The following is a 14,890-nucleotide window of genomic DNA, read 5'->3' as shown; positions in this document are numbered from 1 at the left end:
TTCATTGGCATTGTTTTTAGATTCAGAATGAACAAACAGTAAATTCCTTACATGTTAGGGCAGTGATGAGAGTGCAGAGTGTCCCCAGCATGTTGTCAGTGTGTGGTGTGAACGGCCCTTACTGTCCAGCTGAGAGATGAGCAGGGTTGGAGTGTGAGGAGAGGAGAGGCTGCAGGACCCAACTATAAGGAGACAGACAGGGAGGACTAGAGGGAGGGACCTCTACAGTTAACCAATCACCAGCTACTCTCATTGCTCTACATGAGGACCTGTCTTCATCACTGACTCATATTCTACCTCCATCAAACCATAACTGTAGTTTAATATCCTATACTAGTTCTACACAGGACCAACATAATGATGAGGTACTCAATTTTAGTCCCAAATGTCTCCCTAATCCTTTTATAGTGGACTACTGTTGACCAGAACCCAATGAGACTTTGTCATAAGTAGTGCACTGTAAAGGGAATAGAGTGCAATTAGGGACATAGTCTCAGTTTTTGTCCTCTCCCCCCACACACACAGTTCTGAGAGGAGATAAAACAACCTCTTAATTTACATGAAGCTATAAATAAGGGGAGGAGGGGAAGCAGGTGTCCTGGGGGAGAAAGGGGGAGAAAGGGAGCAACACATCACTGCCTGTAACTCAGTGTCAGAGCGAGAACACGTCCCTGGTGAATGACTCTGATAACTAGAGATAGTAGACATGAAACTATCAGCTGGTCTTTGGGTGGGACTGAAACCAGTGGTCTACAGACAGCTGTTCCTGTTGTAAAGTACATGTAGATCTTTCCTCAGTCATTATTGGTGGTTGTATGTCCTCCTCTGCTGTACGTTGATAGAACTGCAGCCTCTGTTCTGATCACTGATGCAGAATATGAAACACAGCATGACATGACCCTCTATATGTTGGACCAATTCTAACTTCCACTTAAGGGGATACTTTACCATCCCTTCTAATTTTGGCAATGAGGCCCTTTATATACTTCCCCAGAGTCAGATGGACTTGTTCATACCATTTGTATTTCTCTGTGTCCAGTTTGAAGGAAGTTAGTTAGTTTAGTCAGTCAATGTTAACTAGCGTTTCCCATAGACTTCCAGTCATTGTGCGATCTTCATCTGACTCTGGGGAAGTAGATAAAGGACCTCATTGAGTGTTTACTTAGTCATGGATTGATGCCAATTGGAGACTAAGTGAAGACCAGACTTATACAGTTGTAATTCATGCTGAAATGATACTGAGTCCAACATCTAATATTAATACTAGAGAACAGTTTAAACCATGTAATAATGACAGCTTCAAACTCTCTAAACATTGACCTGTCATTCCTGCATCCTCAGTTAAAATGGAGGCCGGTGTTTTAGTCTGAAATACCTGGATGCTTCTCTTTCTCTCCGCCTAACTTCTGTAACTTTCTCTCCCTCCTCTGTGTCTCTAAGTGTCCATAGTTCCACTCCACATCCCTCCACCCTCTATCTTGGTTCAATAGTTTCCAGATTCCACCTCATTCAGTGCTGTGAAAAATTCTGCCTACATTTCCATCATATTAACCACAGGCTCTTCAATGTAAGGCTACAGTCAACTGTTAGGTCATCACTGGTTGGTCAGAATCCTTCTTATGATAATAAACCAGGTAAGGATTCTGGGCTCCTCTGTCTTGGTTCAATTTAAACAGTCATTATCCAGATTCACCCTCATTTAGTGCTGCTAACACTGATGCTCATCAACATGCTCAAATACAAACACTTGTTCTTTAGAATGTTCTTTATTTAATATCTACAATACAACAAAGCTCTAACTATTCCTCTATTAATCATTAGTAATTCAACTCATTTCACAATAGTAGAGAGACCTAGTCATCATGACAGTATTTCAGATGTTATGTTTTAGAGAACATGATGCTGGTACAGTGAATGCATCAATAGTAACTTGTCATGAGAAACAACCCTCAACAACTATTTGACATTACATTGGTTATTGTCATACTATTCACTGCTGCATTCAGACTTCAGCCCAATATCATCCATGTTAAGATTTTAACTTCTATATTTAACAGCAAAGCAAGGATCAAAACATCACTAAAACGTTCTAACAAAATAACAGCTTCACTCGCTGTGAAGCTATAACGAACTACCAGTTGTATTGATTGTCTGAAACTATTGATTTACAGACTACAACTAGTCTTTCTGATCTCTTTCTCAGAGAATGTTGACCCCAACGACACTTTACATGTGAACACCATGTCATGACGTTGCCTGTTTGGGTACAGCAAGCCCCATCCCCCTCTCCCTGCCACTCCCTGCCTTCCCCTTTCCTCCTTCAACTAGGTTGCTGTGGTCAGAGAGACGTCGTAAATTCCTGAGAATCTCCTCATGGACACACAGTATAGCAGAGGGTACACTTTCATAGAGAACAAAGGGATTTCTTCCACCTCACAGAACTTGAGGTACGAACAAATTTCATGTTCCGGGAAAAGTATAAAAGATCGGTGAAGATTCCAGCAATGAACTGGTCCGTTTGTCACAACTTGGGAAACTCACGGGAGACTGTGTGGCTACATTACCATACCGCTGTTTATATAATAGCCTCAGATATGAGGTTTACATCTAATTGTTGTATAAGATGAATGAGTGAGTATGATACTGTTTGTATAATTGTGCAATATGATTTTGGACTGTTTAATGAAGAAAAATTTAATCACTTTTGATTTGAACTAAATCAGAGGACCGCCCCTGAGCCCAGTTAGGGTCAGACATCCTGGGACAGCCCCTTTCTGCAATTCTGAATAAAAACCCAACTTTGAGAAATTATCACTAGACCATGTTTTTCTCCATTAGGAGTGGAAGAAGGTTGCAGACCATTGCTGAATCTTTTAACCATACCACGTGGTTAAACTCTTAGACTATCGATACCGACAGAATAAGAACAAGTCTTTGATATTGATTACTAGTCTACATCTAGGAATTCGGTATCATTGAACGCGAAGAACGACAACCGCCGAAACATCCATTCTATAACGAATGTCACTCTGAACTATCCACAATAACCACGACAGAGAGAGGGAGAGAGAGGACGAAACTCTCCAACAGAAACAAACTTTTCACCAGCGATCAAGACGACACACTAAGCGTAAATATATATATATTGATTGCAATTGTTCCCGAATGAGTGAGCGTTCATGTGCAAAGGATTAGCATCTCAATTGTTATAGTTATCACTTTGTAGTGACTTCTTAGTCGACCCCCACTCCCCCTCTTGTCTAACAAGCCGCCATGCCGGTTTAGCCCACTAGGGCCGATTCTCCTATCATTTGTTGTAACCACATTTAATTTGTTTGTTTGTTTGTTTATGCATTTCTGTGAATTACTTAGTTAGTAATAAATAAATGATTTAAGACAATTGATGTATGGATGACTCATAGTGAAGACTGGGTTCGTGCAGATAACCAACAATTTACGACGTTTGGAATGAGACTAACGTGAGGTAAAGTAAATAATTAATTAATTCGAAGACTAATTGATCAGATAAAATATCTGAAAAGTTATTTTAGGTAATGATAACTTTGTAATCTGAATATTTTTCCTTGGTGCCCCAACTTCCTAGTTAATTAGTTACGTTATTAATCAGTTGAACGCGTAATAACTAATTACAGAGAATCTTTGATAAAAACTATAAGTCTTCAATTTAATGATAGTAAAGACACGACAACCACGCCCTTATCCCACTCTGCAGTCTGAATGGTCAGATAGCTGCTGATCTTGAAGGTTTTGTCTGGTTGCTGCTCAGCAGGGCTGGTAGAAACATCTTCTGTCACTGATTCACTGTTAGACATCCAGCTGACATCTGCCAACCCCTTGGACTTCTGAGACAGGTTACTAGTCAGACACACCAGTGTTGCTCTGCTGGACTTGAGGTCTTCAGTGGATGGAGGGAACAGAGTCACAGCAGGTGTAGCAAGATCTCCATCTGTAGAAAGTAGTCAACGGATGGGATGAGAAGAAAACACAATGGATAACAGTTTATATTTCAGTACATGTGGGTATCATTACCAATACACCCTGCATTAAGAGCAATTATATAGAGAACTGCTCTTCATGATGTTTACAATGATACTGATAGAAGGAATCATACGGTGTTAAGGTTTTAAAATGAGAGACAGAGCAATTTATTAATACATTATTTATAATATTACATCACAGCTCTGGAAGACTAAAATGCTAAAAGCTGAACGAAATGTGGACATTTTAACTGTAAAATACAAATAATTCACAAGGAAATGGGATTAAAAAATATATATATTTGTCTAAGAATTGAGCTGGATAAAATTTCTGGAGATGAAAGATCTCCTTTACATTGAGTTATACAGACAACAGAAACACAAGATATGAATGATTAAACACTTTGAGATGAAAGATCTCCTTTACATTGAGTTATATAAACAACAGAAACACAAGATATTCATGATAAAACACTTTGAGATGAAATATCTCCTTTACATTGAGTTATACAGACAACAGAAACACAAGATATTAATGATTAAACATGAACAGAGCAGACCAACCAGAGACATTCACACTGTCATCAAACTGTTTCATAAGTCATTTACAAACAACATACGAGACAGGATTAAAGCAGGTGCAAAATATTAAATCAGTGAATTTAAATGACATTTTATTAAACAAACATTTAAAAAAAAAAAAAATATATATATATATATATATATCTGACCAACACTATAGTAGAAACAAAACCTATTCTGTAGATTAAAACATTAGAAGGGTACTCACCAGTAACAATGAGCTTGGTTCCTGGTCCGAATACCAAATCAAATCAAATTTTATTTGTCACATACACATGGTTAGCAGATGTTAATGCGAGTGTAGCGAAATGCTTGTGCTTCTAGTTCCGACAATGCAGTAATAACCAACAAGTAATCTAACCTAACAATTCCACAACTACTACCTTATACACACAAGTGTAAAGGGATAAAGAATATGTACATAAAGATATATGAATGAGTGATGGTACAGAACGGCATAGGCAAGATGCAGTAGATGTATAGAGTACAGTATATACATATGAGATGAGTAATGTAGGGTATGTAAACATAAAGTGGCATAGTTTAAAGTGGCTAGTGATACATGTATTACATAAAGATGGCAAGATGCAGTAGATGATATAGAGTACAGTATATACATATACATATGAGATGAGTAATGTAGGGTATGTAAACATTATATTAAGTGGCATTGTTTAAAGTGGCTAGTGGTACATTTTTACATAATTTCCATCAATTCCTATTATTAAAGTGGCTGGAGTTGAGTCAGTATGTTGGCAGCGGCCGCTAAATGTTAGTGGTGGCTGTTTAACAGTCTGATGGCCTTGAGATAGAAGCTGTTTTTCAGTCTCTCGGTCCCTGCTTTGATGCACCTGTACTGACCTCGCCTTCTGGATGATAGCGGCGTGAACAGGCAGTGGCTTGGGTGGTTGTTGTCCTTGATGATCTTTATGGCCTTCCTGTGACATCGGGTGGTGTAGGTGTCCTGGAGGGCAGGTAGTTTGCCCCCGGTGATGCGTTGTGCAGACCTCACTACCCTCTGGAGAGCCTTACGGTTGTGGGCGGAGCAGTTGCCGTACCAGGCGGTGATACAGCCGACAGGATGCTCTCGATTGTGCATCTGTAGAGGTTTGTGAGTGCTTTTGGTGACAAGCCGAATTTCTTCAGCCTCCTGAGGTTGAAGAGGCGCTGCTGCGCCTTCTTCACAACGCTGTCTGTGTGGGTGGACCAATTCAGTTTGTCCGTGATGTGTACACCGAGGAACTTAAAACTTTCCACCTTCTCCACTACTGTCCCGTCGATGTGGATAGGGGGGTGCTCCCTCTGCTGTTTCCTGAAGTCCACAATCATCTCCTTTGTTTTGTTGACGTTGAGTGTGAGGTTATTTTCCTGACACCACACTCCGAGGGCCCTCACCTCCTCCCTGTAGGCCGTCTCGTCGTTGTTGGTAATCAAGCCTACCACTGTAGTGTCATCCGCAAACTTGATGATTGAGTTGGAGGCGTGCATGGCCACGCAGTCGTGGGTGAACAGGGAGTACAGGAGAGGGCTCAGAACGCACCCTTGTGGGGCCCCAGTGTTGAGGATCAGCGGGGTGGAGATGTTGTTACCTACCCTCACCACCTGGGGGCGGCCCGTCAGGAAGTCCAGGACCCAGTTGCACAGGGCGGGGTCGAGACCCAGGGTCTCGAGCTTGATGACGAGTTTGGAGGGTACTATGGTGTTAAATGCTGAGCTGTAGTCGATGAACAGCATTCTCACATAGGTATTCCTCTTGTCCAGATGGGTTAGGGCAGTGTGCAGTGTGGTTGCGATTGCGTCGTCTGTGGACCTATTGGGTCGGTAAGCAAATTGCAGTGGGTCTAGGGTGTCCGGTAGGGTGGAGGTGATATGGTCCTTAACTAGTCTCTCAAAGCACTTCATGATGACGGAAGTGAGTGCTACGGGGCGGTAGTCGTTTAGCTCAGTTACCTTAGCTTTCTTGGGAACAGGAACAATGGTGGCCCTCTTGAAGCATGTGGGGACAGCAGACTGGGATAAGGATTGATTGAATATGTCCGTAAACACACCAGCCAGCTGGTCTGCGCATGCTCTGAGGACGCGGCTGGGAATGCCGTCTGGGCCTGCAGCCTTGCGAGGGTTAACACGTTTAAATGTTTTACTCACCTCGGCTGCAGTGAAGGAGAGCCCGCAGGTTTTGGTAGCGGGCTGTGTCAGTGGCACTGTATTGTCCTCAAAGCGTGCAAAAAAGTTATTTAGCCTGTCTGGGAGCAAGACATCCTGGTCCGCGACGGGGCTGGTTTTCTTTTTGTAATCCGTGATTGACTGTAGACCCTGCCACATACCTCTTGTGTCTGAGCTGTTGAATTGCGACTCTATTTTGTCTCTATACTGGGACTTAGCTAGTTTGATTGCCTTGCGGAGAGAATAGCTACACTGTTTGTATTCGGTCATGTTTCCGGTCACCTTGCCCTGGTTAAAAGCAGTGGTTCGCGCTTTCAGTTTCACGCGAATGCTGCCATCAATCCACGGTTTCTGGTTTGGGAATGTTTTAATCGTTGCTGTGGGTACGACATCGTCAATGCACTTTCTAATGAACTCGCTCACCGAATCAGCGTATTTGTCAATGTTGTTGTTGGACGCAATGCGGAACATATTCCAATCCGCGTGATCGAAGCAGTCTTGAAGCGTGGAATCAGATTGGTCGGACCAGCGTTGAACAGACCTGCGCGCGGGAGCTTGCTGTTTTAGTTTCTGTTTGTAGGCTGGAAGCAACAAAATGGAGTCGTGGTCAGCTTTTCCGAAAGGTGGGCGGGGGAGGGCCTTATATGCGTCGCGGAAGTTAGTATAACAATGATCCAAGGTTTTACCAGCCCTGGTAGCACAATCGATATGCTGATAGAATTTAGGGAGTTTTGTTTTCAGATTAGCCTTGTTGAAATCCCCAGCTACGATGAATGCAGCCTCAGGGTGTGTGGTTTCCAGTTTACAAAGAGTCAGATAAAGTTTGTTCAGGGCCATCGATGTGTCTGCTTGGGGGGAATATATACGGCTGTGATTATAATCGAAGAGAATTCCCTTGGTAGATAATGAGGTCAACATTTGATTGTGAGGAATTCTAGATCGGGTGAACAGAATGACTTGAGTTCCTGTATGTTGTTATGATCACACCACGTCTCGTTAATCATAAGGCATACACCCCCGCCCCTCTTCTTACCAGAAAGATGTATGTTTCTGTCGGCGCGATGCGTGAAGAAAGCAGCTGGCTGCACCGACTCCGTTAGCGTCACTTGAGTTAGCCATGTTTCCGTGAAGCAGAGAACGTTACAATCTCTGATGTCTCTCTGGAATGTTACCCTTGCTCTGATTTCATCAACCTTATTGTCAAGAGACTGGACATTGGCGAGTAGTATGCTAGGGAGTGGAGCGCGATGTGCCCGTCTCCGAAGCCTGACCAGGAGACCGCTACGTTTTCCCCTTTTACGGCGTCGCATAGGGTCGCCGGCTGGGATCAGATCCATTGTATTGGGTGGAAGGCAAAACACTGGATCCGTTTCGGGAAAGTCGTATTCCTGGTTGTAACGGTGGTGAGTTGACGTTGCTCTTATATTCAGTAGTTCCTCCCGACTGTATGTAATGAAACCTAAGATTACCTGGGGTACCAATGTAAGGAATAACACATAAAAAAACAAAATACTGCATATTTTCCAAGGAACGCGAAGCGAGGCGGCCATCTCGGTCGGCGCCGGAAGTTTGATGATGCCACAGTGAATCAGTTTGTATACACGGCCGTACAATAACCTCCTCACTCTCACTACTGAGAGGACAGGAACTGAAACATCCCATTTAGACAGCTTCACTCTCTCTACTGAGAGGACAGGAACTGAAACATCCCATTCAGACAGAGCTTCACTCTCTCTACTGAGAGGACAGGAACTGAAACATCCCATTCAGACAGAGCTTCACTCTCTCTACTGAGAGGACAGGAACTGAAACATCCCATTCAGACAGAGCTTCACTCTCTCTACTGAGAGGACAGGAACTGAAACATCCCATTCAGACAGAGCTTCACTCTCTCTACTGAGAGGACAGAACCTGAAACATCCCATTCAGACAGAGCTTCACTCTCTCTACTGAGAGGACAGGAACTGAAACATCCCATTCAGACAGAGCTTCACTCTCTCTACTGAGAGGACAGGAACTGAAACATCCCATTCAGACAGAGCTTCACTCTCTCTACTGAGAGGACAGGAACTGAAACATCCCATTCAGACAGAGCTTCACTCCCTCTACTGAGAGGACAGGAACTGAAACATCCCATTCAGACAGAGCTTCACTCTCTCTACTGAGAGGACAGGAACTGAAACATCCCATTCAGACAGAGCTTCACTCTCTACTGAGAGGACAGGAACTGAAACATCCCATTCAGACAGAGCTTCACTCTCTCTACTGAGAGGACAGGAACTGAAACATCCCATTCAGACAGAGCTTCACTCTCTCTACTGAGAGGACAGGAACTGAAACATCCCATTCAGACAGAGCTTCACTCTCTCTACTGAGAGGACAGGAACTGAAACATCCCATTCAGACAGAGCTTCACTCTCACTACAAACATCTCTTGTTTTTCTAGAGTTCCTCTCTATGAAGTAACAGTATATAGTATAGCATCATATTCTGCTGTTGGTGTCTGGTCCATTTGAGCAATATCCATGTGATGCAGTGTTGACTTGGTGATGATGATGATGTTCAGACAATGTCTTTGAATGATCCTTTATCTCATTGTAATCAATAATCACTGACTCACTTGAACTGACACATCTGATTAATGGCTTGTCCCTCTTTCAGTCAAGAAGCAGAAGTGTTGCAGTCAGAGGTTTTTAACCTGTCTGGCTCCGGCGTTCCGCTAGCGGAACTCCTCCCACATTCCACTGAAAAGGCAGAGCGCGAAATTCAAAAGATATTTTTTAGAAATATTTAACTTTCACACATTAACAAGTCCAATACAGCAAATGAAAGATACACATCTTGTGAATCCAGTCAACATGTCCGATTTTTTTAATGTTTTACAGCGAAAACACCACATATATTTATGTTAGCTCACCACCAAATACAAAAAAGGACAGACATTTTTCACAGCACAGGTAGCATGCACAAAGCCAACCTAACTAACCAAGAACCAACCAAACTAACCAAGAAACAACTTCATCAGATGACAGTCTTATAACATGTTATACAATAAATCTATGTTTGGTTCGAAAAATGTGCATATTTGAGGTATAAATCAGTTTTACATTGCAGCTACCATTACAGCTACCGTCAGAAATAGAACCGAAGCAGCCAGAGTAATTACAGACACCAACGTCAAATACCTAAATACTCATCATAAAACATTTCTGAAAAATCGATGGTGTACAGCAAATTAAAGACAAACATCTTGTGAATCCAGCCAATATTTCCGATTTTTTAAGTGTTTTACAGCGAAAACACAATATAGCATTATATTAGCTTACTACAATAGCCTACCACACTACCGCATTCATTCATCAAGGCACGTTAGTTAGCGATAGCAATAGGCACGTTAGCGATAGGGAATAAACCAGCAAAAGATATTAATTTTCACTACCTTCATAAACCTTCATCAGATGACAGTCCTATAACATCAGGTTATACATACACTTATGGTTTGTTCGAAATGTGCATATTTATAGCTGAAATCAGTGGTTATACATTTGTGCTAACGTAGCATCTTTTCCCAGAATGGTGCGGATATTTTTATGACACTCCAACTATTCTGACCAAATACTCTTCATAAACGTTACTAGAAAATACATGTTGTATAGGAAATGATAGATACACTAGTTCTTAATGCAATCGCAGTGTTAGAATTCTAAAAATAACTTCATTACGACATCCAGCTTAGGTATAGCGAGAGAGTACCCAAAATTTGGGCGCAAACGACTAGTACACACATGTTCGACAGATATATGAAATAGCATCATAAAATGGGTCCTACTTTTGATGATCTTTCATCAGAATGTTGTACAAGGGGTCCTTTGTCGGGAACAATTCGTTGTTTGGATTTAGAATGTCCTCTTCTCCAGTCAATTAGCACGGAAAGCTAGCAAAGTGGCGCTAAGCTCTCCTTCCTGAACAAAGGCACACAACGCAACACGCCTAACGTCCCGAATAAATTTCAATAATCTAATAAAACTATATTGAAAAAACATACTTTACGATGATATTGTCACATGTATCAAATAAAATCAAAGCCGGAAATATTAGTCGTCCATAACGACAGCTTATCAGAAGGCAAATCCAGGTCCCTTCGCGCTCTCCAGAAAACAGGAAACTGGTGACACGTCATGCCGAGAGCTATTATTCGACCCCAGATCAAGTTACACACTCCATTCTTCTCTCACCTGCCTGTCGACATCTAGTGGAAGAAGTATGAAGTGCATCTATACTAATAAATATCAAGGACATTAATTAGGCAGGCCCTGGAAACAGTGCATCGAATTTCAGATTTTCCACTTCCTGTCAGGAAGTTTGTTGCAAAAGGAGTTCTGTTTTACTCACAGATATAATTCAAACGGTTTTAGAAACTAGAGAGTGTTTTCTATCCAATAGTAATAATAATATGCATATTGTACGAGCAAGAATTGAGTACGAGGCCGTTTAAACTGGGCACGATTTTCCCCCAAAGTGAAAACAGCGCCCTCTGGTCCTCATCAGGTTAATAACACACTCAGTGGTCAGTTTACTAGGTAACAGTGTTTTCAGCTGCAGTCATTTAACAGTAAAGGATTACATAATGACACTCAGTGGTCAGTTTACTAGGTAACAGTGTTCTGCTGCAGTCATTTAACCTTTCATTGATACCCTTCCCGGATCCGGGAGCATCCTCATCAAAAAATCTGACTAGCATAGCCTAGCCTAACGCGACAGGGATATCATATAATATAATTTCATGAAATCACAAGTCCAATACAGCAAATGAAAGATAACATCTTGTGAATCCAGCCATCATTTCCGATTTTAAAATGTTTTACAGCGAAAACACAATATGTATTTATATTAGCTAACCACAATAGCCAACACACAACGGCATGTTTTCACCATGTTTTCCACCGCATAGGTAGCTTTCACAAAACCCAGAAATAGAGATAAAATTAATCACTAACCTTGAACAACTTCATCAGATGACAGTCTTATAACATCATGTTATACAATACATTTATGTTTTGTTCGAAAATGTGCATATTTGAGGTATAAATCGTAGTTTTACATTGCAGCCACCATCACAAATAGCACCAAAGCAGCCAGAATAATTACAGAGATCAACGTGAAATAAATAAATACTCATCATAAAACATTTATGAAAAATACATGGTGTACAGCAAATGAAAGATAAACATCTTGTGAATCCAGCCAATATTTCCGATTTTTTAAGTGTTTTACAGCGAAAAACACAATATATATTTCTATTAGCTCACCACAATAGCCAAACACACAACGCCATTTATTCACCGTAAAGATAGCTTTCACAAAACCGACAAATAGAGATAAAATTAATCACTAACCTTTGGACAACTTCATCAGATGACAGTCCTTATAACATCATGTTATACAATACACTTATGTTTTGTTCGAAAATGTGCATATTTAGAGCTGCAAATCGTGGTTATACATTGTGAATACGTAGCAACAATTCACCAAAATCTCCGGAGATATTTTGGACAGTCACCTAATCTAATCAAAGAAACTCATCATAAACTTGACATAAAAAGACTTGTATGGCAAATGAAAGATACACTGGTTCTTAATGCAGCCGCTGTGTTAAGATTTTTTAAATAACTTTACTACAACATACAAAATGCATTATTGTGAGACAGCGCTCACCTATTCTCACCGTGTTGGAGCCAACATTTACCACAAAAATACGAAATAACATCATAAATATTCTCCTACTTTTGCTGATCTTCCATCAGAATGTTGTGCAAGGACTCCTATTTCCAGAATAAATCGTTGTTTGGTTTTAGAATGTCCATTTCTTCTGTCGAATTGGGAACTTTGGCTAGCATTGTGGCGCGAACATGCCCATCAAACTCTTAGCGCATGGAACGAAAAATTCCAAAGTTCCCAATAAACGTTGAATAAACTGGTCAAACTCGGGTGAAAAATCCTACTTTATGATTGATTTTCTCATATGTATCAAATAAAATCAGAGCCGGAGCAATTCGCCGTGTATACCGAACACTTTTCAGAAGACAATGTGGAGCTCCCTCACGCGCCGTCGAAAACTGACAAAAGACCGGACCTGCCACTCCAAAAGCTCTTATTCGGCCTCACATCAAGCTAGACACCCCATTCAACATTCTACTGCCTGTTGACATCTAGTGGACGGCGTATGAAGTGCATACAGATCCATAAATAAAAGCCAGTTGAATAGGCAGGCCCTGACACAGAGCCTCGTTTTCAGATTTTTCACTTCCTGTATGGAAGTTTGCTGCCAATTGAGTTCTGTTTTACTCACAGATATAATTCAAACAGTTTTAGAAACTTCAGAGTGTTTTCTATCCAATAGTAATAATAATATGCATATTGTATGATCTAGAACAGAGTACGAGGCCGTTTAATTTGGGCACGATTTTTTCCAAAGTGAAAACAGCGCCCCCCTATTCACAAGAATTAACAGTAAATGATTACAATAAGACACTCAGTGGTCAGGTTACTAAGTAACAGTGTTTCAGCTGCAGTCATTTAACAGTAAAGATTACAATAAGACACTCAGTGGTCAGTTTACTAAGTAACAGTGTTTCAGCTGCAGTCATTAACTGTGGTGCTTCGTCACTGCAAAATCATTGCCCAAAAATATTTATGTAGAGGCACACTTTGAAAATACTCGAACAGTCCACATTTACTTTTTGTGTTCTGAATACAAAAATCGGCCAACCCCATAGTAGAATAGTTGATCTGTTTACCTAGTCGGTGTCACGGCTGTCATAAGAAGAGGAACAAGGTGCAGCGTGGTGAGCGTACATACTATTAATAGTAGATGTCGCCAACAAAACAATAAACAATACCAAAACAAACCGTGAAGCTTAAGGCAATGTGTGACAGTACCCCCAAAGGTGCGGACTCCGGCCGCAAAACCTGAACCTATAGGGGATGGTCTGGGTGGGCATCCATCCGCGGTGGCGGCTCAGGTGCGGGACGCAGAACCCGCTACACCTCTGGCTCACCCCGCTTTGGTGACGCCTCTGGTGTGGGGGACCTCGCCGCCGCCCCCGGACTGGGCACCCTCGTTGTGGGCCCCGGACTGGGCACCCTCGTTGCTGCAGGCCCCGGAATGGGCACCCTCGTTGCTGCGGGCCCCGGACTGGCGACCCTCGTTGTGGGCCCCGGACTGGAGGCCGTCGCTGGAGGCTCCGGACTGGAGGCCTTCGTTGGAGGCTTCGTGCCATGTCTCACCTCTGGAGGCTTCTTGCCATGGATCATCACTGGAGGCTTCGTGACATGGATCATCACTGGAGGCTTTGTGCCATGGATCATCCCTGGAGGCTTCGTGCCATGGATCATCATTGGAGGTTTCTTGCCATGGATCATCACTGGAGTGGAGAGACACACAGGAGGCCTGGCTCTGGGAGCAGGCACAGGACTCACCAGGCTGGGGAGACATACAGGAGGATTAGTTCTTGGCCGAGGCACAGGACTCACCAGGCTGGGGAGACATACAGGAGGCCTTGTCCTTGGCCGAGGCACCGGATACACTGGGCCGTGGAGGCGCACTGGAGGTCTCGAGCTAAGAGCCTGCACAACCCGTCCTGGCTGGATGGTGACTTTGGCCCGGCACGTGCGGGGCGCAGGCACAGGACACACTGGGCTGTGCAGACGCACTGGAGACACAGTGCGCAGAGCCGGCGCAGGATATCCTGTCCCGAGGAGACGCCCTGGAGGTCTGGAGAGCAGGGCTGGCACAATCCGTCCTGGCTGGATGCTCACCCTAGCCCGGGCTTCCTTGCAAGCCATGTTCCCTCATAACGTTGCCGCTCCGCTTTAGCTGCTGCCTTCGCCTTCCTCTCTGCTTCTACCTTCTCCCAGGGCAGGCGATCCTTCCCGGCCAGGATCTCCTCCCACGTCCAGAATCCCTTGCCATTTAAAATGTCCTCCCATGTCCAGTCCTCCTTCTTACCACGCTGCTTGGTCCTTTGGTGGGAAGTTCTGTCACGGCTGTCGTAAGAAGAGGAACAAGGTGCAGCGTGGTAAGCGTACATACTTTTAATAGTAGATGTTTCCAACAAAACAATAAACAATACCAAAACAAACCGTGA

The 14,890-nt window shown here is 42.8% G+C and overlaps 1 protein-coding gene across 1 annotated transcript; it reads right to left on the bottom strand.

Moving 5' to 3' along the window:
- Positions 1-3,655: 3,655 nt before the first annotated feature.
- Positions 3,656-4,819, bottom strand: LOC120036924 (immunoglobulin lambda-like polypeptide 1; the record flags this gene model as incomplete). The annotated part of the gene is made up of 2 exons (XM_038983215.1): positions 3,656-3,967; positions 4,789-4,819. Coding segments are annotated over 2 exons (318 nt in total), but the record flags the coding sequence as incomplete, so codon positions are not given.
- Between the last annotated feature and the right edge of the window lie 10,071 nt (positions 4,820-14,890).

The sequence above is a fragment of the Salvelinus namaycush genome, unplaced genomic scaffold (genome assembly GCF_016432855.1).
Source record: "Salvelinus namaycush isolate Seneca unplaced genomic scaffold, SaNama_1.0 Scaffold1522, whole genome shotgun sequence".
NCBI classification, from domain to species: Eukaryota; Metazoa; Chordata; class Actinopteri; order Salmoniformes; family Salmonidae; genus Salvelinus; species Salvelinus namaycush.
This window is presented reverse-complemented; position numbering and strand designations above follow the sequence as displayed.